The 25,524-nt window shown below is 35.4% G+C and overlaps 2 protein-coding genes across 2 annotated transcripts; both read left to right on the top strand.

Moving 5' to 3' along the window:
* The first annotated feature begins 3,292 nt into the window (after positions 1-3,292).
* LOC132543117 (tereporin-Ca1-like) lies at positions 3,293-5,575 on the top strand. Its single transcript, XM_060206578.1, has 2 exons — positions 3,293-3,338; positions 4,947-5,575. Exons 1-2 carry the CDS (start codon positions 3,293-3,295, stop codon positions 5,573-5,575), a joined length of 675 nt encoding a protein of 224 aa, XP_060062561.1.
* Positions 5,576-10,851: 5,276 nt separating this feature from the next.
* LOC132543104 (uncharacterized) lies at positions 10,852-20,592 on the top strand. Its single transcript, XM_060206562.1, has 12 exons — positions 10,852-10,959; positions 11,948-12,032; positions 12,820-12,893; positions 13,170-13,229; positions 13,701-13,865; positions 14,148-14,333; positions 15,190-15,288; positions 15,772-15,900; positions 16,814-16,915; positions 17,381-17,450; positions 18,193-18,287; positions 20,461-20,592. Exons 1-12 carry the CDS (start codon positions 10,852-10,854, stop codon positions 20,590-20,592), a joined length of 1,305 nt encoding a protein of 434 aa, XP_060062545.1.
* The last annotated feature ends 4,932 nt before the right edge of the window (positions 20,593-25,524 follow it).

Below are 25,524 nucleotides of genomic sequence, written 5' to 3'. Positions count from 1 at the left end.
GCACAATCACGACAGCACAGACTGGTCTGTTTCCTATCTTCCTCAGAAACGAACTGCCACGGGTAATGAGCGTCAACGCCTCTACGGGCTGATGTTACGTCATCCGCGAAACTACTGCGGGGTTACAATCACTTTCACTCTGCACCCTTGGAACATGTCATAGCAAAATTGAAGGCATAATGAAGTAATTTTACTGGTTCCAAGAGAAAACACTGACCAATTACAGGCTGATACGCTTCTTTTGAAGATTACAAAGGAGCGACACCCAATTTCAAAGCATTACAATACACCGTTATACGACCTCGAGATTCGTTTAATATATATATAATTACATTGATATATCAAAGGATGAAACTAGTATTGTCTTGTCCACGAGATGTCGCACATGGAATCTTCATTTTTACCACGACATGTTCCAGGGATGTAGAGAGCGTAACCGCTTGAGTATCCAAGATGGGGTTAGGTAGACACATATTCTACCCGTCTGAGCTTTCGCGGCTTGAATCACGACGTAATAAAAGTGTTCGACGGTCTCCGTTGGAATACAGATTACAACGGTATCGATTATTAAGAACACAAACAAGATAATGATATGGAGCTTTTATACCATTTAACAAAATTACTTTTTTAAAATTCTGACCGATTTGGAAACCCCTACTAGTACCTCCAGTCTAAATACACTTCAAAATCAGAGTAGATCAATGAACACCGGAAAGCGGTGGGGATATTGGTTCCTCTATACAGTAACTATAACCGCCATGACAGGTGCTGTCTTCAAGGACATAACTTTATCATCCGACCAAGTTTTAGCTTAACCTTTACCGGTATAGGTGCGGTTTGTTTTGTCATATCATTTTCTAGAAGGCTTGATTGAACAGGAAGTCATAAAGAAACTAGAAACCAAATTCTGAAGTTTTAGAATGGATATTACAGTGTTAGATAGTAAAATTCAGGACAACGAATGTCAAACTTGGGGCGTTGTTTGGAAGGGGTGTACTGAATTTCAAATTCGTGACGTTGTCTTGAAGGAAATAAGTCAAAACTTTGGACTCTGTATGGAAGAAATACATAATGTATAAATGGCACTGTCAGGTTGAAATGCTAGAAATGATATTTTTTTATCAACGAAGACATACTTTAATTGTTTAATGTTACGTTTCGAAGTTTTCGAATTTCGTGTTGTAGTTTGAATGGGAATTTTAAGAGCTATAATTGCCGTAATGTCGTAATTTATTCATATGTTTGAAACCATTAGTGTCGCATTCTGTCTACAAAGAACAGATAAGTTACGTCAACTTCATTATATTGAAAACAGCAACAACTTACAATTGAAAAAAAAAATAATAATAAAAATCAAAATATCCAAGATTGCATGTTATAATTCCTTTCGGAACGGAAATGTCCATCGTTAATATACGTCTGTTGTTTTACATGTGTGTTTATTTTGCCAGAACGGAATTTCCATCGTTAATATACGTCTGTTGTTTTACATGTGTGTTTATTTTGCCAGAACGGAATTTCCATCGTTAATATACGTCTGTTGTTTTACATGTGTGTTTATTTTGCCAGAACGGAATCAATTAAAATCGATACAAACAGGAAGTAGAGTGTCGTTGCGTCAGTATGACGTCAACGGACACTAAAATAACATCAAAATGGTCAAATACGTTGTCTCATATAACATCTGATTTGGAATGAAGATTGACTAGAATACTTAAGTGATTTAGGGCATGATATGAACGAAAGAAATATTTGTATGGAGACTCAGGAAAAGATATAAGGAAAATAAGGCCAGGTGTCGCGGAAAGATGAACGTCTTCTGCTTCATGCCAAGTTAAATTTGTTTAACCAATTAAGTAATGTCATGTTCCCAAACGAGAACGAGTTAAACAACAACGGAACCACCAAGCAAATTGGAGAACACCAAACTCAAAATCCAAAAGAAATCATTATGACAACCTTGAAATCTCTCCAAATCTTCATCAACCTGCATCTCTCAAAACCTTGTGAAATGAGTTTTTCAGTCAGCTGCAGACTTTTTACACGAAAATTGTGAAATTTGGAACAAGACATTGAATATTGAATAATCTACGAAAAGTTAAAATCATAGGTTGGAGATGCAGGCTATCCAGAAATGGAATGGTTGCTGAGAAATATGAATGTCCGAAGGGCAAAGCTCAAGGAACATTCATTTGATATTTCCCTACAACTAGGGCAAACGATTGTTTTTTACACGTAAAAAGAACACAAAAAACAAAACAAAAACAAAAAACAACCTTTTGAGTGAAGAAAACTAGCATTGTTCAATGAACAACCATGAACAATGTAATCAGTTTTCTGCATTAATAAGTTAACAATATCCAAGTTTTTACGATTTAATATCGGGGTCTTGCTAGGTTCGTTTTGAAATAGTTCATGATCATCGACACATTTTTCGTTTTCTTGGTATTTTTTTTTCATCCTTATTGTCCTTATTGCGTCGATTCCAATACCTTTCATATTGTTATGTCGTTTCCAGATTTGCTCGTTTGCAGCTTACGTTAACAAATGGAAGGGCGATAACTTTGGAAAATATGATATAGGCCCACTATAGAGACATATCTCCAGCGACATATGGTGTTCTATTTGCTTGTTAGATGATACTTTTCAACCAATCAGTAACGTTGATACAAAAGCGAGGTCTGATGTTATGAAATATATTCCCCATGTATGTGAATAAGTGTGTGCACAAGATATTTATTTTTTGTTTTGAACATTGAATATGGAAATTTTCGATTTCAAAAATTATGCTGTTTTGTATTAAGCTCTAGTCAAAAAGACTGGTTAATACCGATGATAACATAAATGATGTTTGGTGAACCAACAAAGGGGATGGAGGTAAGGAGGGTTGGGGGAGTGTTGTCATGTAAGGTTATAAGCTAGTTCTCTATATCATATGTAATGTGTAGAGCCTCACTCTGACTTTGTAACACAGCTAGCAAGTGTACTGTGTAGAAATGTCCTTGACGAGTTTGAATTAAGAATTCGTACATTGAAGACATATTGTCCATTCCAGTACCGCCCAAACTCTTTCTAATGATAAGAGTTTATATAAAAATCCAGTGCTCACCTTTCGAACTGTTGTGACGTAAGAGTCGTGTGTACTGTAAGCGCTCCTGTAACACCTCTGCTTTAGCCAAGACAAGAATTTCTGATTCGCAGAAAACAAGTTGATCCTGAGAACGGACCATCTGTTTGAAGCATAATCATTCTATACATTTGAACAAGTCGGACGCTGCAAAACGCTGTCAAAATGATCGGTCACACTGTGTACGTGCTTTTTGCAATAGGACAATTGGGTGAGTCAATTGAAAAGTATATTCTTCAGCTTATGATCTTGTTTTACAGGTTATGGGTTTTGCGATGTAATATCTTATAAAACTCGTCGTAATATCGAAAGTTTCTGCAGTTTTGTCTTTTCGTTTGCTTATGTCTTAGAGACGTTATAAGATTGTAGATTGTACAAATTTAGAACCATAGAGCCAGAAACAGTATGGGGTAAGAAATAAACGAAATAGACAAAAATTAAACAGCTGCTTTATCCTACCAGGGCTAAGTGTTAGCGATCCTAAATTGTTGAACATATCAAATTTGGTGCGATTAAATGTCAAAGCCTAGCACTAAATTCAATGTTTCATAATACACAATAGACAAACAACTAAATTAAATGATTAAATAAGGTAGAATTGTAACGAATAACATAACAGCAACCATTTTCTGAATTTTAGCATCGTTAAAATACGCTAAACTTGTCATTAAACCATTGACGTCATGACGTCACAACATCGCCAATACTTCTTCAAGACACGTATATCAATATGTAAGATTTATACGGCCAAGCACAAAATAATGAATTTGTAAAGCAATACAAGAACAACAGCATCGAACTCTCTGGGGTTTTATTTGCTGTTCACTCATTTCCAAAAGCCTTTGCTGTGTTTACTTCTTTTTTAGATTCCTTGAATTCTTAACCCCAAGGTTTCTTGATCTTTGTTCTACAACCGATTGTTTTACAAACAAACGAATGTCTCCTTGTGATACTACCGTTTTACCCATTAGTTCATCCTTTACCCTCAAACCCATAGGTCCCTACGATGTTCTTTATTTTCAAACTATTGTGTCTTTGTTATACTATCTAACCCAAGGTTTCCATCTTTCACTTTTAACACCATTTCTAATTGTTCTACTCTCTAACCAAAGATTACCTGCTATACTATCTGGAATAGTTATTTTTCGCTATACTCTCTACCTCTTGCTTTTTGTAACACTTCCTAAACCAGTCATATTTCCTATATCATTGTTTGTTTCTTAAGTCTTTATCTAGGACCGTTTTCCTTGATCGCATTGTTCGCTGATAAACGACGGTTCTTCCGATCTTTATCAGCTTTCTAGTCAGCCTTTGTAAAGACATTCGTGAACTATTGGCTTGAAATGTTACCGTTTTGTCCGCATAAACAAACAGGCCCATAATCTCCTTTGCTATTCAAACCCAGGTAACTCCGGCTTTTCTCCACCTCCCAAACCTGGCACGACCTATAATGACCCTGGTTGTTGCCAATCAAAATATCATCCCAAAGGTACCCGACTAACGAGTTTCTGGTTACACTCTCAAACCCAAAGTTCTTTATAGTAACATGAATTTAGACTTTATGGATAAATCTCTATTAGGAGTGTAAGCGGTTTTGACCATAATGAGTCCTAAAAAGATTGCTACACACAAGCTTCCATGCAAGGCCGTAGTACTAGTATAGTAACTTCATTGATTTCCGAGAAAGCTGGAACTTTAGAACGTTATCAAGTGTTCACTATACATGAATAATGAGTATCTAATATCTTAGATTAACGAACAGTATCATGTGGCTTACTTTTTATGAGCAACTGCATGGAAAAACATTTCTGTTACACAGGACTAGTCCTCGGGAAGCTAGATCCACAGATTGTGTCCGCCATTACTGGCGGTATCAAGGACGGGACCTCTCTACAGGGCACCAGCCTCCATGCTCAGATGGACTCACTTCATTACAGGAATGTGGTGGGTATGGAAGTGGACAACTACAGTAAATGGGCGATGACCAGTCCAATTGCCTACCCCGATAGGGGAGTGATCACTCTCTCACCGCGTGAGATACATCCGGGTCAGCGGGAAGTCATGCTGGCTAGAAAAACCGGTTATACCGCCACTGGTACGCAAGGAACTGTTTCGTGGCTGATTGACAACCGCCGGGTGATAGTGATGTGGGAGGCACCATTCAACTTCGACTTCTATGACAACAAACTAGCTGTGGGGATCGTACCGAGCAGTGCTCATACAAGTTCAATGTTTGACGTCATGTCCGGAGGGTCTGGTAATTTTACACGCGGCGTTTATGACAGTAGCATACGCACCATCGAGTACTGTGACGAGGCTCTGTGTGTAGAGGGAACCATGGGAACGAGTCACAAGACACAGGTTCACATTCAGGTCATCCCAAGGTCCATCGACAACGTAGCGAGGAGTTTAGAAACTTTGATTCCGGAAAATCTGCTCGTTGGCTAAATAATTTTATTTGAATACACCTTTTTCAAACAGTAACGTAGTTTTGTGTGTTTCCATTGTTTTATTCAACAATTTCTCAATTCTAACATTAAATCCTGACAACACTTTTGATATTTTATATCTTTCTTCCATACAAAGTACCATGTTTGACCTTCAGTAAATTCCTTCCGTACAACGCCTATAAAACGTCCCGAATTTGAACTTCAATGCATTCCTTCCAAACAAATCTCACCATACAGAGGCATATTTTACATAAGCTATGTCATGTACCTAGTCGGTGTATTTTATTCTAAAACGTAGAATCTGTCTTTTAATTTCTTTATGACTGTTGGATCAATAAAGCCTACTAGAAAATTATATGACAGAAAATAAATAACGAATACCGTTAAAGGTTTTCCCAAACTATGATAGATGATTATGTCCTTCAGGAATTTACCTGTCGTAGATATTACCGCATAGAAACATATTTTTTGTGGCAAACTTTCCGTGGATGGTTGATCTGCTGAACACTTGAAATGTATTCCGAATGGAGTTACTAAATGGGCAGATTTGTTTTGTAATTGTATAAAATGTTAATAAAGCTCCGCGATTTCATTATTTTCATTGTATTCGTATTTAATAAAGATACTCCTGAAGTCTATATTCCATCAGACATAAAACAGGTCCTATTTCATGGCTACACCATTTCAATTTCATCCCGAATCAAAGTCTTCACTGTGACCGAGATCGTAACCTCAGGTGGAAATCCGAAGGCGTTGCTCAGTGCCAGTGACGATTCTTGTTTTCCAGCAAACTGAGAAACGGACCGGTCTGTGCTGTCGTGAATGTGTTCCTGGGCAAGACACTTTACTATAATTGCTTTGGGTGGCATGCGACGGGTCTCCCGTTTGTTGTTCAGTGGGGTAGCCATCGGCTACTTAAACGAGACCCTGTCTCAGTATGATACTGGCAGTTCATGGGGAGATAAACGTCACTCTACTCCGCTCTTTATATAAAGGTATTTGATATAGCTATATTCATTAATCAGACATGACAATTAGACGTGGGGTAATTGCAATCGCGTTATTGTAATTAATTACATATTAATAAGTAACTGACAGTAATTAGTAATTGAAGACTTTTCAAATTTCGTGTACTTGTAACAATGCTTCACGAATGTTGAATAGATTTAAATCGACCGAGAATCATAGAAATATTGATGGAAGATAAAAGAACATGATTTAAGAATTTAAGAAACAAACACAATAACTTGTTAAAACAGCTGTTCGTATTTTTCAATGACATGTTTAAGTTAGAAAGTAGTAATGTAAAATTAATGCACGTGCTAAAATACAAAATACAAACGTTTCTCAATCTCTACCGTAATTTTTGTTCCTGAACAGTCACACTACACCACTGTTAACAGTTGCTCTCGCTGACAGGACCAAAGTTTGACGTCGGGCTAAAATATGGTGGCATGTCGCTGACAACACCGAAAGGAAACAAAACTGTTTTGTATATCATAGATCAGTGTTATCAATAAAATTCGCGCTATATGGGAGGGAATCTTGTCAGAAGTAGTGCACTTTCTCTTCTAATTTTGTGTATCCATTTTTATTTAATACTTAGTAACTGGTTTCTCGTTTAGAGATTCTCGGCGTGGTAGGAGTAACGAAAAACACTCTGCCCCTACCGAGGCAGTCGGACACTCTACCGCAAGACAAAAAGGTAATACCCACTAACGGAGTCTAATATGGCGACTTGTTATCTTTTACAGTTCACTACACGGAAATTTTCTACAGACGATATGAATTTCTTCCCTTGGCAAAGTTTTCACATTGTTTGGCCAAGAGGAGCATCAGTAAATGACAGAAAACAAGATGGAATGTAAAATAGTTTGGTTTTGTTTTCATTTTTATTTTCAAGTACTCTGAACAAGTGCCATTATAAGATTTATTTATCTTTTACATCACAACATCATCTTGTATTACGACAGACTTCAATGTAGTGTTTATTAAGACTAATAGAGATTGGACAAGTTTCAAAAAGGGTTCTAAGACAGTTTAACTTATTTTACTTCAAAACAAATAACAAAGACGCAAGACAATACACTTACAATCGTAATTGAGGTTCGGAGAAATCATTTTTAAATACTGACATATAAAATCTTTGATTGTCAAATAAGCCAGATAATGTCACAAAAGATATATTTTTGCATTCACAAAATTTCTGAGCAGGAAATACCTTTAATAAATGTAGTCTCATCGCAATACCTAGATAAAAAAAATGAGACAGATTTTAATCCATTGCTATGCCCCCCTCTTCTCCATGCGTGGAAAAAAGGCTGCACTTCCTTCTCGTCTTCGTTTTCACTTGACGAATCATGACTCTATCGTCCTGCTTGATGAAATGCTTTGTTATTACTACTCCACGAGGTGAGAGCAAGTGAATATTATAACTAGTTGTCTTGCGACGTGGGGCGAAACAGCTACTCTCGTTTTTTCGTCATTACGGGGATTTGAGAGTAAACATGTCAGTAGTACACAAACAGACGTCGAGTGCCTTACGGTTGATTTATAAAACGCAAAAATATATTGAATGCAGTAAGTTGCATAATCAAATTGTGTTGATACATGCTTAAGTGACTGAATCTAACGACGGTCAACAATGTTTGTAATTAAACTCCAAGTTGGGAAAGAATTTTGACTGCTTTGTTGCCGTAGAGACGTAGCAAGAGCGCACATTACTTCGGCCACTGGAATCCGTCGGGTACATTGTCAGTAGGCCTAGGGAGGCCGATATTCTTTAAATTCACTATACAATCATAGTACTTAGTAGTAAGTCAAGATAAGAATAAAAAGTTCTTATTGTAAACTTCGACATTAGAATGTAGAGTAAGAATTTGAAGTTTGCCCACTTAACAACAACTTGTATACATAAAAAACAGTATTTACCTTTTTCCGCTGACACTTGTGTCGCATCAGTCCTTCCGTTTACATCTTTTTTTGTGAGAGGTGTTATTTTATAATTGGAGTACTGTGGTCCCTCGATCTTTTCCACATTTTAAGAGTATTAGTTACATCCTCTTCCCATACCAATTGCATGTCGTGTCTTTTGAAACTTTTCGAGAGATCACCTCCGAATAATAATTTAATAGCAGGCGCACTATTGTCACAGATACCCATATGACCAGTTTCAAGGACTTCTCCCAAAACACGATTGTCGGATTAAGTTGAGTTGGCATTCCCATAACAGGGAAGAGAAATCAGTACAGTACATATTTTAACGTACTCATGTCTCGCCCTCGACGCCCTCTTCCCCCGACCCCATCCCCACCCCAACCCCCAAATCCCACCCCACCTTGTCATTCAGCAGGCCTAGATGCTATCTATGTCGTCGTCACAAACTGATATAGATTGATATATCCAGACACTAGCCTTGACCATGTCCTCAAGTATGCTTAGATTTAATTGCCAACACTTGCCATCCTTTTACCTTCTTTTCCATGCCAGTGACTGCAGTGTCAATGTATAACAGATATGACAGTGTCAAGTACTATCTCGGAGGTTCCCTTCTGGTATCCTAATCAGGGCAAATACCTATTGTTAAATACTCGACTTTACAGATAAAGAGCAAAGGGAAAACATGTGAACTGAACTTAAGATAATCGCACATTTCAGTACACTAGGCGAGTCTGACTGACCTTGACATGGGGTGAAGTCGAATCACGTTTACATATCATTGTTATACTACCCAGGCATATATCTGAATAGCACGTAAGTATGTATTGTGAATATATTTGTACAAATATGAATTAAGAATAGAGGTGGATGGATGGATCGATGGATCGATGGATGAACCATTTATGGTCACAATTTAAACAAAACGGAACGTGTTCTGGGTCCACTGTTTTGACATGTACACCCGTATAGTTTCATGTTATGTATGAAAACGTCATTTCATGACGGTAACAGTAACAGGAAAAGTCACATTCCATATAAAATGAAAATTATGCATGATGTTTCACTCTCAATCTGTCTTGTCCATTAACAGAAATGCGTGGTATTTTCTTGACTCATTTGTAGATATTGTGTAATGCTGGCCATTAACGGTTCTTGGGAAAGTGACTTGTTCACGAATTATTATCAATATCTTTAACACAAATCAATGTAATATTATGGTAATGGTAAAGAAACAACCGTGAAAGGTCACTGGTCAATCGGTACATACATAAGTCAAATGTTTTTTATATACATTTCAACGTCAATTGCTTATTTTCTTAAATATTAGTCTTAATCAAACTTCTTTTATCACACTTGAAAAATTGAAGTACTGCAGTCAAACATAGTCCTATGGCGAATCGAAATTTTCTCGTTGTGGACATTAGTCATTTCTCCTACTGAAATACATATTTATAGATTGTTTCCTGTTTGATTAATAATATGCTCTAACAACATTTCATTCATTGTCGACATAATAGACAGTAGTGTGTGATTGAATAACCGGAAGTTATGGAACCATAGAAAGCTCTTAATTCTTTTTCCTTATCTTTTTTCTAATCACGACATCAATTGTGTAACATTGGCCACACTGAGCCCTGAAAATCTATATAAATTCCAAGTACTAAACGATTTCTTAGCACGACATTTTTATCGATAGTTTATATACTGCATTCATAAACTTCCGTTCCCAATCTAGTACACCTGCTTGCTGAAAAAAGAAACTCAAAATTACAAAGTATTAAAATATCAAATTGGTCAACACCACATCTTCAAAAGAAACGCCATTAACGTATATAAGAACAGTCACCCTTACTTATATATTTTAGTTATATCAACATCCTACATCACCAAAAATCACCCGCTTGATCAATAAATTTTCATGGGGTTGCCCTTTAGTCAAGAGGTAGTTAGTTAGCTCGAGAAAGTCGCTATTTCGAGCACCATAGGGGTCACAATATGTTGTTCATCGCTGTTCCTTCCAGTAACACAAATGTGCTACAGGAAAATCCTCCTCTTACACGTGCTTATCAGATAAGATGGATTTCTCCGAAATGAAGCCCGAAGTTGGAGATTAAAATTGCATAATGTCAACCTATAGGTTACACTCCTCTTCAAAGAATAAAATATACCATCAAACCGAGCTAAAGCCTGTTCCGTGAATATGAAGGAAAATCGAAAATAGACCTGCCACAAAAATCAATACGAATGTATATAAACAGTCTTGCTTCACTGTTTTTGTACATCAAGGTGTATGTTTAATTAACTTTACTGTTCTCTTTGTTTTAGAGCGAAAACATGTCGGAAAAACGAGGAAACTCATTTTTAACAGCCATCGTTATTGGTGCAGGAATACGAGGTTCCATTTATGCCCAATATGCACATTTATATCCAAATAAATTGAAGGTTAGTAAAGGAATACAGGAGCCAGCGTATGATGTCAGACACAAAATAGAGTGGGCGACAATGTAGAATGCGTTGTCATTTTTTTTTATTAAAGCTACAATGATATTGGTTTCTGCCTTGTCATTTCAAAGGTATATCGAATTTGCATGGTATTATTGAGTATACATCAATTATTTTTTCGATTTCTTCAGTTTGTCCATCAGATGATTGCCCATATTTACGTGAATTAATGGTTAAGATTTTTTTTAATTATATCATGTTATCTTTCAAACAAAAACCTTAGTTTCAGAATCGTCTGAGTAGAGTTTTTCCTAAAGGGAGAGCATTTAATATTTTCTTAATATTATAAATATTTTTTTCCTAAAGAGAGAACATATTTTTTAAATGTTACTAGTAAGATTAAGCATAAATCATAAGATCACTATTGACAAAAGATGTGTAGTGTAGATTTGACAACAATAAAGGAATAGCTGTAAGCCATAAAATTATTCTTTTGATGGGATGAAGGTATTTGGACCAATTTATCTTTTGGTAAATGGGAAATCAGTTTCGTAAAGGGCCCTTAACAAGCTCTTTGATCTGAAAGCCAGGGTATTATTGAATGAAGGTTACTGAGTTTTGTTTGAAACATAGATATCCTTGCACAAAGGAGTGATGTTGAGAGGCAGCGTCTGGCCGCTCTTGAACTACAGGACCAGACAAAATAATTCAGTCATGGATGGCTTTTGAACCTGAGCATTCTTGGGTGAATAGGATTCATGTTTGTTGGCCTTGTCCAATTAGGCAGAGGGATATGGACCAATAGTTGTTTTCGTTATTAAGATTCCCGTTCGTTTTAGAAATAAATAACAACATTATGGAGAGAGAAATGGCTTGATGTGATTGTTGAAATATCCAGGTGAACGATACAGGCCTTATAGACTCTTGTTTGAAAAGTTAGGTAATTGTGTTAAGAATATTTTAAGTTTCAAATGGTCTATAATTTTAGATCGTTGGAGTGGCTGACCCAAGGGAATTTTATCGTGGGAAGCTCCAACAGCGCTTTGATATCAAGGACGATAACTGCTTTTCTGGTAAACTGATTTCACGATTTTTTGTTGAATGAATTATATCTATTCCATTTCATGATAAACCTCATTTTTATTGTGAAATTCCCAGAAACGGTATAAAAATGCTGTTTCTTCAAATCGTTTACCAACATTGTGTTTATACATTCATATGTGATATAGGCTCCGATTTACGTCTTCTCTCTCTTTTTTTCTAGTTTTTAAAATCATATTCTAATTGTGATTGTGTTCTGTGCTCAATGGCTTTGTAATTGAAATATCTATTATCTATTTTACACGTCCTGTCGGGATTATATAAGTTTACAGAAAACTGTACGGAGTTGCAATGATTAGACAAATTTGATATTCACATTAAAATATTCGATTTAGTAAGACAGTTTACAGACCGTAGTTTCAATTGACAGCCACAAGTTGCATTTCTTTTTGCGGTCATGTTGATGCTTTGTACCATTATACATAATGGTCTGAAAAAAAAGGATGTTCATTTCAAAGTTTACCTATAATTTCATCAATAAGTTTCAGATTTCATTTCAAATATAGTGCATATCTGCCCTAGATTAAGGAGAAAAGGATGATTTTTAAACGATATTTGTTGGATTTCATAAGACAAGGAAATGTTATGTATTGGAAACAATGAATAAAGAGATTTCACTTCTCAATCCATCAAAAGTGTAATTATAAAAAATACATTAAAATTGTTTTCGAAAGGAGTGAAAATATCGAGCAGAAAAGGGTGATTAAGTGCAAATTTTAAAAAATGTGTGTGAACAATCGCACTTGTCTTTTCTTGTAGATTGGAGTGAGGCCAGTGAAAGAGATAAAATGTCTGACTGTGTTATCATTACTACTCCAGATCGTTTACACAAGGTAGATCTATATCATTAAAAAAGTCATACGTTTCTGCATTCCTTCTGTCTATTTTTAGTTTGTGTTAGTAATATCTAGAAAATTGCTAAACATATAGAATGTAATTCGTCACTTTAAAAAATAATTCTATTCTATTACTATGCGTGGGTTTATTGTCGGATAAATACGGTAAATATGTATCTTAGCATAATATTGCTACTATGAGCAAACGATAATTCGACATCTCTAAGAAGCTTTATAATTAACAGTAATCGTTTCATATATGTTTTTTCATAGGATCCTGTCGTTGCTTTTGCAAACAAAGGCTATTTCATCCTTCTGGAGAAACCGATGGCAGTAAGTGTGCTTTACTTATTTTTCCCCTATGTATTATGATGCAGTTTCCTCTGGTTAAAACTACTTTAAGACATAGTCTACTTTCTTCTCATCCTTCAGTTTAGCAGGCAAATTTTGTCCGTGTGACAAATGTAATGTTTGTGCTCTCTTATCAATGTCTCCGATGGTTTATTTCGTTACCTATGGACGGTTTGACTTCATCTTGGTTCTCGGGTGTGGATCTCGTCTGCACTTTAATCAAATCTTAATCATTACTCGGTTCATTTTCAGTCAGTTAAATGTAAACGAGGCAATCATATGATAAGATGATTTCTCTTTAAATTATTAATCAAAGCTGTTTAATTGACTTTTGTAATAAGCCTACGGCCTGGCTTATTTTTAAAAAAGTGATGAGTTGGCTCCTTGGGCTTATTGTAGAATAAATATGTTCTTTTAACAGCTATAATGATATTTTATTGCCCAATCGAAAAGGTCAATGAAGACGATTGTCGTGAAATTGTCAAGACTTGCCAAGAAAACAACGTGATTGTAGCTGTATGTCATGTGCTAAGGTACACGCCATGGGCCAATAAGCTCAAAGAACTTATCGACAGTGGACTCATTGGCGAGGTTGTCAACATCAACCACATCGAAAATGTGAGTTGATAAAAACTTAAGTGTTTAATGTTTCCATGAACACTTTCATATTTTGAAGATCAAAATTGATTGAAATCTCATATATCTAAAAAATAGATTATTTATTTTTTTCAAGCGTTACATTACATAAATTTATGCCACTTTGTGATTTTTTAACATATCTCTAAGGTAACTATGGTAATATTATAAATCTTACTTTTTTTCTAAAAATTGCGAAATATATAGTAGATATAACACCTGTACAGCAAATGTTTAAAAAAAACTGTTCTTATCAAAATAAAGGCTGGCTTCTGGTTTTTTGCTCATTGCTTTGTTCGTGGCAACTGGCATATTGAAGCCGAAAGCTCCAGTTCATTGTTAGCCAAATGTTGCCATGACGTCGACCTGATAAATTTTTGGATGGCGGGACGACGATGCACAAGTATATCCTCATTCGGGCATTTAAGCCACTTCAATAAGGAAAGTAAGGTGAGATAATCTGTTTCACTTTACAGACTCTAAGTTGCAAGATGTCACATTTCTACAATATTAATCTGTTGAATGTCTTTTCCCAGAAGATTTTTATCTCATCATGTACCAAGGATGAAAAATATAGTCTTATGCCATTAAGCGAAAAAAACGTTTCTTGTTTACAACAGAATTTGGATGGATGTGGATGGGTTTGTATGGTGCTCTGATTTTATCAAACTTATTGATCAAAGGAAAACGTTTTCATCTCCACAAAATATGAAATAAAAAAGATTTAGGGACACTTTGGCGACAAACAATGTCTATACACTAAATCTCACGCGGATTCCATATGCAAACAATAATATAATTATATCGTAGTCATTAACATATTAGCACTGGCTTTGAACACTAAGTTGTACATTCAAAGAAAATTCAAAGATTTGAAAAACGGTTACTTGAAATACACACTAATATATATTCATGTATAACCAAACTACTTAAAGGTCCTAGCAAGCGCCAATACATCTAAGACTATAACTGTTTGTAATGTAGAGGTTCTAAGGAAAAGGGCTTGTAAAGACATTGCCTTTTACCAAATTCCCATTAAATCTTTTTGATTTGATAAAAAATATTGAGCTAAAAAAAGCTTTTCTGTAGTTGTGTAATAAACCCATCCTGACTAAGATGTAATGTGTCCCCCATCCCTGATGTAATATAGTAAGCCCACCATCTATCTTTCACTTTAGGTATTTCGTTTTTACTTCATAACTTGCTTCTGTTTTCCACCTCTATATGTAGTTATGTTTTCTGTTATTTTTCTGTCCTTTTTTGGACTTTTTCTATTTCTTTACATTTTGTTCTTTATCTTCTTTAGCCTCCTGGAGCAGCCAGTCGTTGTATGGAGTGTCCAGCTGATGTCGAGTCCAAGTGTCCTTACTCGGCCAAAAAGATTTACCTAGACCAGATAAAACAGGTAAGAACTTCAACCTTAAAAATGTGGATGCACACTTTTAAAACATAGAGAAAGAAACATGAAGCAAATGTATGTAACAGGATACGGTAAAGACACGGTATGCTTTAATCAATCGGTCGAAGTTGTATGCGGTAAATGGTCCTATTCATCGTCATTGTCCTGCCGTAGTAATTTTTCAAATCGAAAGTGTTCATGGATTCTTGGCATTCAAACTGAATATGATACTATAGAACAGTTTTGGTTACAAATACTGTATAATCATCATCTGTTTTCCTTTATTTGAGACTTTCCAAGTAAACAGCAAAGCAATTCAAGAGTTGCCAGGATAATCAGTTTTTGGAACAGAAATTAAAAAAAAAAATCATTTTTTTTTATTAAATGTCATTGTATAGCTAGCGTCATAGAATACTGATAAGGGCATTTACAATTTAATTACAATGTTTGTGAAGAGTTTTTTCGAATATACCTCGTTTTCTCTTCAAGGGAGACAAAGAATTTCCTGTTTGTGTGCTTGCTGAAGATCCGACAATAGAGAGTGTGACGACAGCGCTAAAAACTGGACCTTATGGTGTCTGTGTCTATGACAACGATAATGACGTCATGTCAAATCAGGTGTGTAGGTTTGGGATGATCAACCAGGTATATATGTAGGTAGTTGGGGTTACTGACTAGGCTAGTAAGAATGAGGTGGTGGGGGTAGTGGGCATGGTCAGGTCTATGGGTATGAGGTGGAGGGAGTAAAGTGAGTAAAGTCTCAGGTCTATAGATGTGAGGTTGGGTGATGGGGATAGTGGGGATGCCTATTCACTTGTCCATGTAGGTGGAGATGATGGGGAAGGAAAGTTAGAACCGTGGAGGTGGTTTGGTAGGGACTACAAGTGTAGATAGGGTTATAGGATATTGAGGAAACAAACTTGTAACAAATCACGTACCTAGAGGTGAGGGGAAATTGGGTTGATCAGATATAGGTCTTCGGAAATAGGATAAGGCGAGATAACAAGTCAAGTGGCGGGGATAGTGATAATCATAATCAATTAAAAACTAATATCATGGTCGTTAAAAACGTGTCGGTCAATTACTGGAATGGGCGAATACAAATACATCTCAAAGAAATTGGATTAGTTGTAAACCAGATCAATTAAAGTTTGGAATGTTACAAAGTCACGTATGTTTTTTAAGAGACAGGTTAAGAGTTTTAAAGGGTCCCTCACATCACACACACACACAATTACAAGACAAAAATGAAAGAATGGGTATTACCTCAAGTAAAAAATATCTACGTTTCCACCCTAGATATTCATCAAAGATACACTATGTTATTTTATTTTACTTTTATTCTAGACTTTCTCTGTAAAAAGTATCGATTAACATTTCTCTGTCTTGATAATATATACAAATTTCACATCTAAGACATTGATAATTAAATAATATAAAGAAAGTTAATATACGTGTGTTACACTCCTGGTTAGAACAAAACAAAGCAAAACAAACCAGATGTTTCAATGCCACAAAAAATTGTATTAAGGTGGTCAACATGCAGTTTGAAGGGGGAGCCACAGCCACTCTGACCATGGCTGGCTTTACGAAGTCCGTCGGTGAAAGAGAGGTCAAAGTTTACGGTACCAAGGTAAGTTATATAATCTAAGTACAGTCAGTCATGTCAGTAAACATAAAAACCACGTGTCTATAAATGTCAATAAAAAGTGGTTTGTCTATAAAGACCACCTCTCTATAAAGATTACCTGTGTAAAGAGGTCATATCTACATAAATGCCACTTTAATCTGATCATTTAAATGGCCTTCGTAGACAGATGTTACTGCATATACAGATGGTACGTAGTAAAAACTAATAATATTAAGTCATATTTCTGTGACATTCAAATACTCTGTTAAGAAAAACAAGAAATACTCAAGATAGCAGTACTCACGAAATCCACATATAAAGAATAATATAAAGTAATGTAAAAATGATTATTCATGTCGAGTACCGTTTTTGTGAACATTAAATACATGCAGTAAGAATGAGGTTGTACATCAAGGAATACATCAATGTAATATTCATACATAATGAAAATGTATATGTACACTTTAGGGACAGCTTTCCTGTACGGCAAACAGCGATCCAGTGATCAAGCACTATGACTTCCTGACTGGAAAATCCCGTAAGTTTCCCTACGAACACATTGATTTTTATCCGAACACAGAGTCTCAGTTCAGGTCAATTTCTTAAAAATTGTCTACTTATACAAATGCCTATAATACCTATATATACACGCCAGCCTTTCATATTATGATGTCTGTGATTTGATCCCTATGTGGGATGGATTGTGTTTCTTGGGAAGTCACGATCATTGATCTGACTGTCCTTTGGCAAGATAAATACCTCTGTATCTCTTAATAGTATCCAGCTGGTCTCCAACATGATGTTTAATGGCGACACCAGCTACTACTGGAATTAAAATACAAATAGATGTTAATTTTTATGTTCTGTAAATTGTGATAATCTTTTCCTGAAGTTCGCTATCTCAATATCATACTTGTAAATGAAAGTCATTGTTTGTGAGTTTTCAAAATTCATTATTTATCATTTACTATTGCTTTTGCAAACATTACAGTCTATGAAAATTGGGTGGTTCGTGCGATGATTAATATTTTTTTTGGTATTATCGTTTCTGTACCTTTATTGATGTTCTGAAAAAAATCTGAACTGTGCTTAAAAATGATCAAACCAATACTATTAGATTAAATGCCTAGTTCCACGAATAAAATGTGACTATTGAATTCTACAAATTATGACTGCACCGAGTAGATTTTCTAGCAATAAATGTCAGAACCAAAAAAATCAAAAGTGGTATTTTGCTTGTATCGAAAATATTTGACGAAGATTTGGGGGTTCTTTTTCAGATGAGTATCAAGCAAAACCCAAAATGGTTGAAGGAATGAAAGGCTATGGTGGGGCCGACTTCTACTGTATGGATTCGTTTGTCAGCAGTGTGACCGTAAGTTAATAATACTAAATCATTCATCGGTTATACTGTAGATTTTTCCCCGATCGATTCTCGTTTTCACTCTTTTCAAGGAAAGAATAAAACTGTGAGGAAACTACATTGATATTAAAATTTATCATGTCTGTTTCATGATTTCCTTGAAAAAAATGCATTCTCTTTGCTTCAAAGATTTTTTATTAAGTGTGAAAATTTCAATAATCGAAAATCTGTACATTTTCTCATTAATTTAGCAATTTATGACTAGTTGTTACTATTTCTTAAGTACTGAAAGGATATTTTCAAGGTTCACATGTAGGTATCCTTTGGTCCCTAGTTGTGTTCATTCCCTGTACTGACTGCTCAGGAAAACAACATGTCTTAGAAGCGGCCATATTGGATTTTTGAAAGGTGAAGTTTGTTATCGCTATTTCTCGAGAGGCAGTGCTTGAATATTTCTGAAATATGACGTTGATGCCTCACTTGATCCCTAGTAGTGCCCATTTAATTAAATAGGAAATACTACGGACTCAGTATAAACTTACACATCAAGTTTGAGAAATATATTTCCAGCACTTGGCGGGCGCCAATATTGTTTTGAGAGCTGACAAAAAATAAGTATATCCACGTAGAAGACACATAGTTTCTAAAGATGTATTAACTTAAAATGATCATCGGGTCACTCAGAAAAATAGATTTGAAATGCATTTAGGTATGTCCTGATCATGTCATATGTTTATCATAACCGCGAAGCTGAGGCAATAATTTCAATAATCCGTATATAGAATATAAGTAATACATGAGCACAAGAAGTGAAAATGTAACATGATTCTAGTGCCGACAAGATAAAATCTCTTTCGGATTTTCTACAGACGGTTTTATCATGTGTATTCAATATAACCCTGATTTCATTCTACAGACGGTTTTATCCTGTGCGTTCAATATAACCCTGATTTCATTCTACAGACGGTTTTATCCTGTGTGTTCAAATTAACCCTGATTTCATTCTACAGACGGTTTTATTCTGTGTGTTCAATATAACCCTGATTTCATTCTACAGACGGTTTTATCCTGTGTGTTCAAATTAACCCTGATTTCATTCTACAGACGGTTTTATCCTGTGTGTTCAATATAACCCTGATTTCATTCTACAGACGGTTTTATCCTGTGTGTTCAAATTAACCCTGATTTCATTCTACAGACGGTTTTATCCTGTGTGTTCAATATAACCCTGATTTCATTCTACAGACGGTTTTATCCTGTGTGTTCAATATAACCCTGATTTCATTCTACAGACGGTTTTATCCTGTGTGTTCAATATAACCCTGATTTCATTCTACAGACGGTTTTATCCTGTGTGTTCAAATTAACCCTGATTTCATTCTACAGACGGTTTTATCCTGTGTGTTCAATATAACCCTGATTTCATTCTACAGACAGTTTTATTCTGTGTGTTCAATATAACCCTGATTTCATTCTACAGACGGTTTTATCCCGTGTGTTCAAATTAACCCTGATTTCCTTCTACAGACGGTTTTATCCCGTGTGTTCAATATAACCCCGATTTCATTCTACAGACGGTTTTATCCTGTGTGTTCAAATTAACCCTGATTTCATTCTACAGACGGTTTTATTCTGTGTGTTCAATATAACCCTGATTTCATTCTACAGACGGTTTTATCCTGTGTGTTCAATATAACCCTGATTTCATTCTACAGACGGTTTTATCCTGTGTGTTCAATATAACCCTGATTTCATTCTACAGACGGTTTTATCCTGTGTGTTCAAATTAACCCTGATTTCATTCTACAGACGGTTTTATCCTGTGTGTTCAATATAACCCTGATTTCATTCTACAGACGGTTTTATCCTGTGTGTTCAATATAACCCTGATTTCATTCTACAGACGGTTTTATTCTGTGTGTTCAATATAACCCTGATTTCATTCTACAGACGGTTTTATCCTGTGTGTTCAAATTAACCCTGATTTCATTCTACAGACGGTTTTATCCTGTGTGTTCAATATAACCCTGATTTCATTCTACAGACGGTTTTATTCTGTGTGTTCAAATTAACCCTGATTTCATTCTACAGACGGTTTTATCCTGTGTGTTCAAATTAACCCTGATTTCATTCTACAGACGGTTTTATCCTGTGTGTTCAATTTAACCCTGATTTCATTCTACAGGAGAATAATGAGACAACCATCTCAACAGGTCCCGAGGAGAGCTTGGGTAGTCATTTACTGGTGTTTGCCGCTGAAAAGGCGAGGAAGGAGAAACGAGTCGTTATGTTACAACCTGACGGCACGTACAACTGACCAGACAATAAAAAACTAACTGCACAATTACAGGGACTAAATTGTTAGATTTCGTTATTTTTTCCCATGTGTTTGATTCGGGCAAGTGTTGTAATACTTTAAATTAGACCATTCACAAAATTATAGTAGTTTTTTGAGAAATCTTATTTTATGTCATCAGGTATAAACTAAAAGTGTTCGATACAAGCTGTTGTGCCTATTGCCTGTTTGGATCAATTTATCATGCGATCTTTCGCTGCCACTTTGTTATGATTTCTAAATTTTCGCACATCGCGCTTGCGCAAATACATGGTTTACACTATCCGAACGAAAATTATACGAATGAATGTTCGGTCCATTTGATTTTAATTTTGGATGTTTAAATTAAGATAGTTATGCAAATTTTTAAATATTATAATTAACAGAAAGTGCAAAATTTTTATGAGATATTTAAATGTTGTATTACTTTGTATCAGATATGAAATGAAAATCTAACCACCGAGTCTCTTTAATCGACCAGCTGACCGTACAACTGACCAGACACGTCTGTAAGGCAGAGAATTTGTCTTAAGGTCCAAACTGGCGACTTTTGACTCATTCTCATGAGATGAACAAAACAAAAAAAGTCCACAAAATAAACAATTTTACATCATCAGCCTGTTATGAGTTCAGACTGATAGTGTCTAATGTCATTTCTGTAACATGGTATGGTTATGTTGTTGTTTATTTGAATTTTATTTTGAAGTTTCATTGACTGACACAGAAAATATAATACCTCCTTGAAAATATCTTGTATGAAAATTCCTCAAGGAATTTCAGGACATCCTAGCCGATGCCTTCCTCCTGTTCCTTGAGAAAATTTTATACAAGCCGTTTTTGAGGAGATATCAGCTGAGGAAAATCTCGACTTGAGGAAATCTCAATGATACTCGCCCTTTATCTGAAAAAATATAAGAAAATGTGAAATGTGTATGTTAATTGATGCAATATAATGTTAATATCAATATTTGTGTCTTTATTGCCAAGAATGATAAAAAAAAAAAAAAAAAACACGAGGCAACATTCCGTGATGGTTTCGGCTATTCTACTTGTTGAAAAAATACCGCGAAATTCCGAATTTGGAATGTGAGAAAAAATATTTCCATGGGGATGTTCATCTTTATAACATGATAAAAAAACTGTGTTATGAGTCATAGTAATCCACCCAGTGGTTGCTTATATTTATGGAATATGTGTACTCTACACGTACTTATTTTAGCGGCTGTTTAATTGAACTTTAGTGCTTGGTGGTAGTCTTGACAACCATAGATGCAACAGTTGTGACGAGGCGTGTCTTCTTTATCAGGTTAATTAAAGTAGTTCCTACAAATCATATTATAAACTCGAGTCAAATAATTAGAATCATGGAGTGTGCAAAGCGTTGTCGTCATGAGGAATGTCTCGCTATCTCATACAATGAGGTCGACAAAAGATGTGACACATACTCCATCAAAATGATTCGCGACATTTCCATGGCAACTACTTATTTTTTGAAGGGTTAGTGTCTTAGTTTGGGTAAACTCGACTCTTCAGACACGAAACTTCCGTTAAGATACTTACAAATCTGACACCAGATTTTCAGGGCATTTTCCTGCAGGTTTGGAAGCAACCCAAAGATAAGCATTGGTAAGTTAAAACTGGCAGTTTGTTATATTTGTTTTATTTCTTATCAATCATGTATAACATGCGCAATCGTAGTAATCTAAACAAGGTCAAGGTGTTGAAAACGCGATGAACAGGAGGTGAGAACGCGACGCTGAAAACAATTTCAGCTAAACAGCATGCAATTATGTGTCTAGTGCACCTTCCTATCTAGATTTGGACTAATCTTTTAAGTATTTTGGATTCACCTTTTTGCCTCCTAGGCTCCAAGAAGGACGAAACTGCTGTATGATGCAGTTAAGATAAATGTTTGGCTCTTCTCTATCGAACTCCAAACTTGTATTTAAAGGTGCTAATCAATTGTGCCTTTTGTACAATCTTCAGTTTGGGACATATCCCCTTTTGTATTGAAATTCGAGTTAAATGTCGCGTTCTTTATGAACATATATGTGGAATACAAACCGGATCCGCGAATAGACATTTACGTACACCGTGCACACGACGTCATCAATTCAAGATGTTTGGAAAAAATTGCCTTGTATTCTCAACCCGTAAAAAAATATCTACCAGATCAAAATAATTTACTAAGAACAAAAGTTGTCCAGCATTTTCCCCAAATTTATGAGATATTATCAGTAGATCAATACCTCCACAAATAAAGGAGATAGGACTGTTTTCCCAACACTGACGTCACAATGCGTAGATATGCGTAGTTTGGAGTTAAGGGGTTACCTGCCATTACACCACCACGACATCCCCGACACCCACCTTTTTATTATTTATACAGATCTACTTGATGTAAACAATTTAGAGAAGTAAAGATATCACAGTCAGACATCTGATCTCAAATACACAAAAGGAGCCAGAGACTGCCTCTCAACATCAGTCCTGCGGACAAGGATATCAATGCTTCAAACAAAACTCAGTTACCTTTATCCAATAACGTCCTGCCTTCAGACCAAAGGGCATGTTAGGGGCCCTTTCCCATCTCTTTACAAAACTGATTTCCCATTTACCAAAAGATCCAAATACCTGCATCTCACCCAAAGAATAATGTTATGGCTTACAGCTTGTCCTTTATTGTTGTGAAATCTACACTACACATCTTTAGTCAATTGTAATCTTATGGTTTATGCTTAATCTTACTAGTAACATTTATAAAATATCTTCTCTCTTTAGGAAAAAAATCATATAATATTTACAAAATATTAAATGCTCTCCCTTTAAGAAAAACTCTACTCAGATGATTCTAAAACCAAGATTTGTGTTTGGAAGATCTCTTTGAAAGAAAAATAACATGATATTGTTAAAAACTCTTCTCTTTCTTTTTACCGCTAATTCATTGGACGTAAAAATAGACAAACTAAAGAAATTTATGTAGTCATTTATAATTACTAAATAATCATGCAAATTTGACCAACATTGAAGATGATATGGAGCAAAATTTTCAGTATAAAAAATCTTCCTCTCTGAAACAGATTCATGAATATTATTGTAGCTTTAGAAAAAAATGACAACAATTTCTGTTTTGTTGCCCAGTATATTTTGTACGCTGACCCCTGTATTCCTTTACTAACCTTTAATTTGTCTGGATATAAATGTGCATATTGAGCATAAATGGTACCTCGTATTCCTGCACCAATAACGATGGCTAAATTGAGACAAAAAAACTATCAGAAGTTAAACATACATGTACATACATGACTAGGTTAATATGGACCTAAGCTTATGCTCGAAGTATTTAATTTATCATCTTTGTGTATAAAAGTTAAATCTACTACTTCAAACACATGTGTCGAGGATGTCTGAACTTTAGAACTTCAGCTGATTCATTCCCAGTGCCATTATCAGAACATAATACTGATTGGTTTCTCCCTTTTAGGTTTCAAGAGATGTCGACGGGTATTGTAGTATTTCCAAAATGGCCAACAGTCATATACTGCAATGGCAAGGAACATGTTAAAAGCGAAGTCATGATTGCTGAAAAGCAATAGGGGTTTCTGAAACTGCCACTTCATCCAGACAAGTTTTTGCATATGTAGGAGAAAATCAACCTTCTGGTTTGTCACTTGTCCAGAAAACAATCAAAGATCAAAGATGTCTGACATCATCATTTCCTAGCAGTCGGCTACATCAAAGCTGTACCAGTGTTTCCTCAAACAGAGGAAAAGTTTTTGTTTTTCAACAAAGTTGGATCTTGTTCGATATAACATGAACAAATTGCACTAACACTCTCACGTAACCTTTCATTACAGAGCATAGCAGGATCATTACAATATGGCTAATATAAATTAAAAAGATTGAAAGAATCCCCTAGTCAACTAAAGTTTGCATCAGTGTTAATATGGTTTCTCTACCTAAAAAATTATGATGATATTTCATTACTAATGAGAATAATCTCCCTTCATATCACGGAAAAAGAATTACAAAAAACACAAAACCAGAAAACTGTTTTAAGAAAAATAAAGTGCCACTTATTACTACTAGAAATGATCTCAAAATGAGACTTGCATAGGAGGACTCTCAAGTGTAACAAGTGTATGCTCAGCAAAACAGTTCCAAAACTAAGAGGGAAGCAATAGCTAAGTTCATGGAGCATCGGGTTTCATAACCCTCAGGTAAAGGTCACAGGTGGATGGTTTGATGATCATTCCTAGGGTTTACATGTTTTTTAAGCCGGGTAAACATACTCCTTGTACTGCAAGGGTTATATCCTTGGGTTTAGCATTTTACCCGTAAATGCTTTGAATGGCATGTGACGGGCCTCCAGCATGACTTTCAGCAAGGTAGCTACTAGCCACTGTAAGGATTTCATGTCTCAAAACGAACCTGGCAGTTGAGTGGTTGATGAACCCAGTAATATAAAAAACTGCCTTGAAATGATAACGAGAGTCACAGACCTCCTGCTGGACATTTACCTGATGGACATGGTTTAATTTGGTTAAACCAACAGCATCACATCCATATTTCCAGCAGTGCCTGATGTCCATATTTTAAGTTGACGTATGTTTACAATTTTTTCGGCCCTTTAGGATTTTATTTTAAAGACAAATACTTTTGTTCACAAAATCATTTGGCATTTATTCAGTTCTATTTACTGCTTACAGCTATTTCTCAATATTTTTTTAACATTCATAGTAAACAATCAATTTCACTTTTATTTCTGACGTCATCTTTGAAAATAAATATTCACTAAAATTAAATACATGTATTGTAACAGACAAAAATAAACTTTTGTAAAATATATTTGACATGACATTAATTCATGATATGTAATATTATTTAAATCAATGTAAATAAGGCTGTGTTCTT

This window comes from Ylistrum balloti, unplaced genomic scaffold, assembly GCF_031769215.1.
Source record: "Ylistrum balloti isolate Yb309-2 unplaced genomic scaffold, AGI_CSIRO_Ybal_v1 Utg369740, whole genome shotgun sequence".
Taxonomy (NCBI): Eukaryota; Metazoa; Mollusca; class Bivalvia; order Pectinida; family Pectinidae; genus Ylistrum; species Ylistrum balloti.
This window is presented reverse-complemented; position numbering and strand designations above follow the sequence as displayed.

What these genes read in the sequence shown, in the direction of transcription:
- LOC132543104 (XM_060206562.1), top strand. Translation starts at nt 10,852, where the DNA reads ATGTCGGAAAAACGAGGAAACTCATTTTTAACAGCCATCGTTATTGGT. An exon ending in TTCTGGAGAAACCGATGGCA is followed by an intron (nt 13,230 to 13,700) that starts GTAAGTGTGCTT and finishes CCAATCGAAAAG; the next exon opens with GTCAATGAAGACGATTGTCG. An exon ending in ACATCAACCACATCGAAAAT is followed by an intron (nt 13,866 to 14,147) that starts GTGAGTTGATAA and finishes ATCAAAATAAAG; the next exon opens with GCTGGCTTCTGGTTTTTTGC.
- LOC132543117 (XM_060206578.1), top strand. Translation starts at nt 3,293, where the DNA reads ATGATCGGTCACACTGTGTACGTGCTTTTTGCAATAGGACAATTGG. An exon ending in TTTTGCAATAGGACAATTGG is followed by an intron (nt 3,339 to 4,946) that starts GTGAGTCAATTG and finishes TCTGTTACACAG; the next exon opens with GACTAGTCCTCGGGAAGCTA.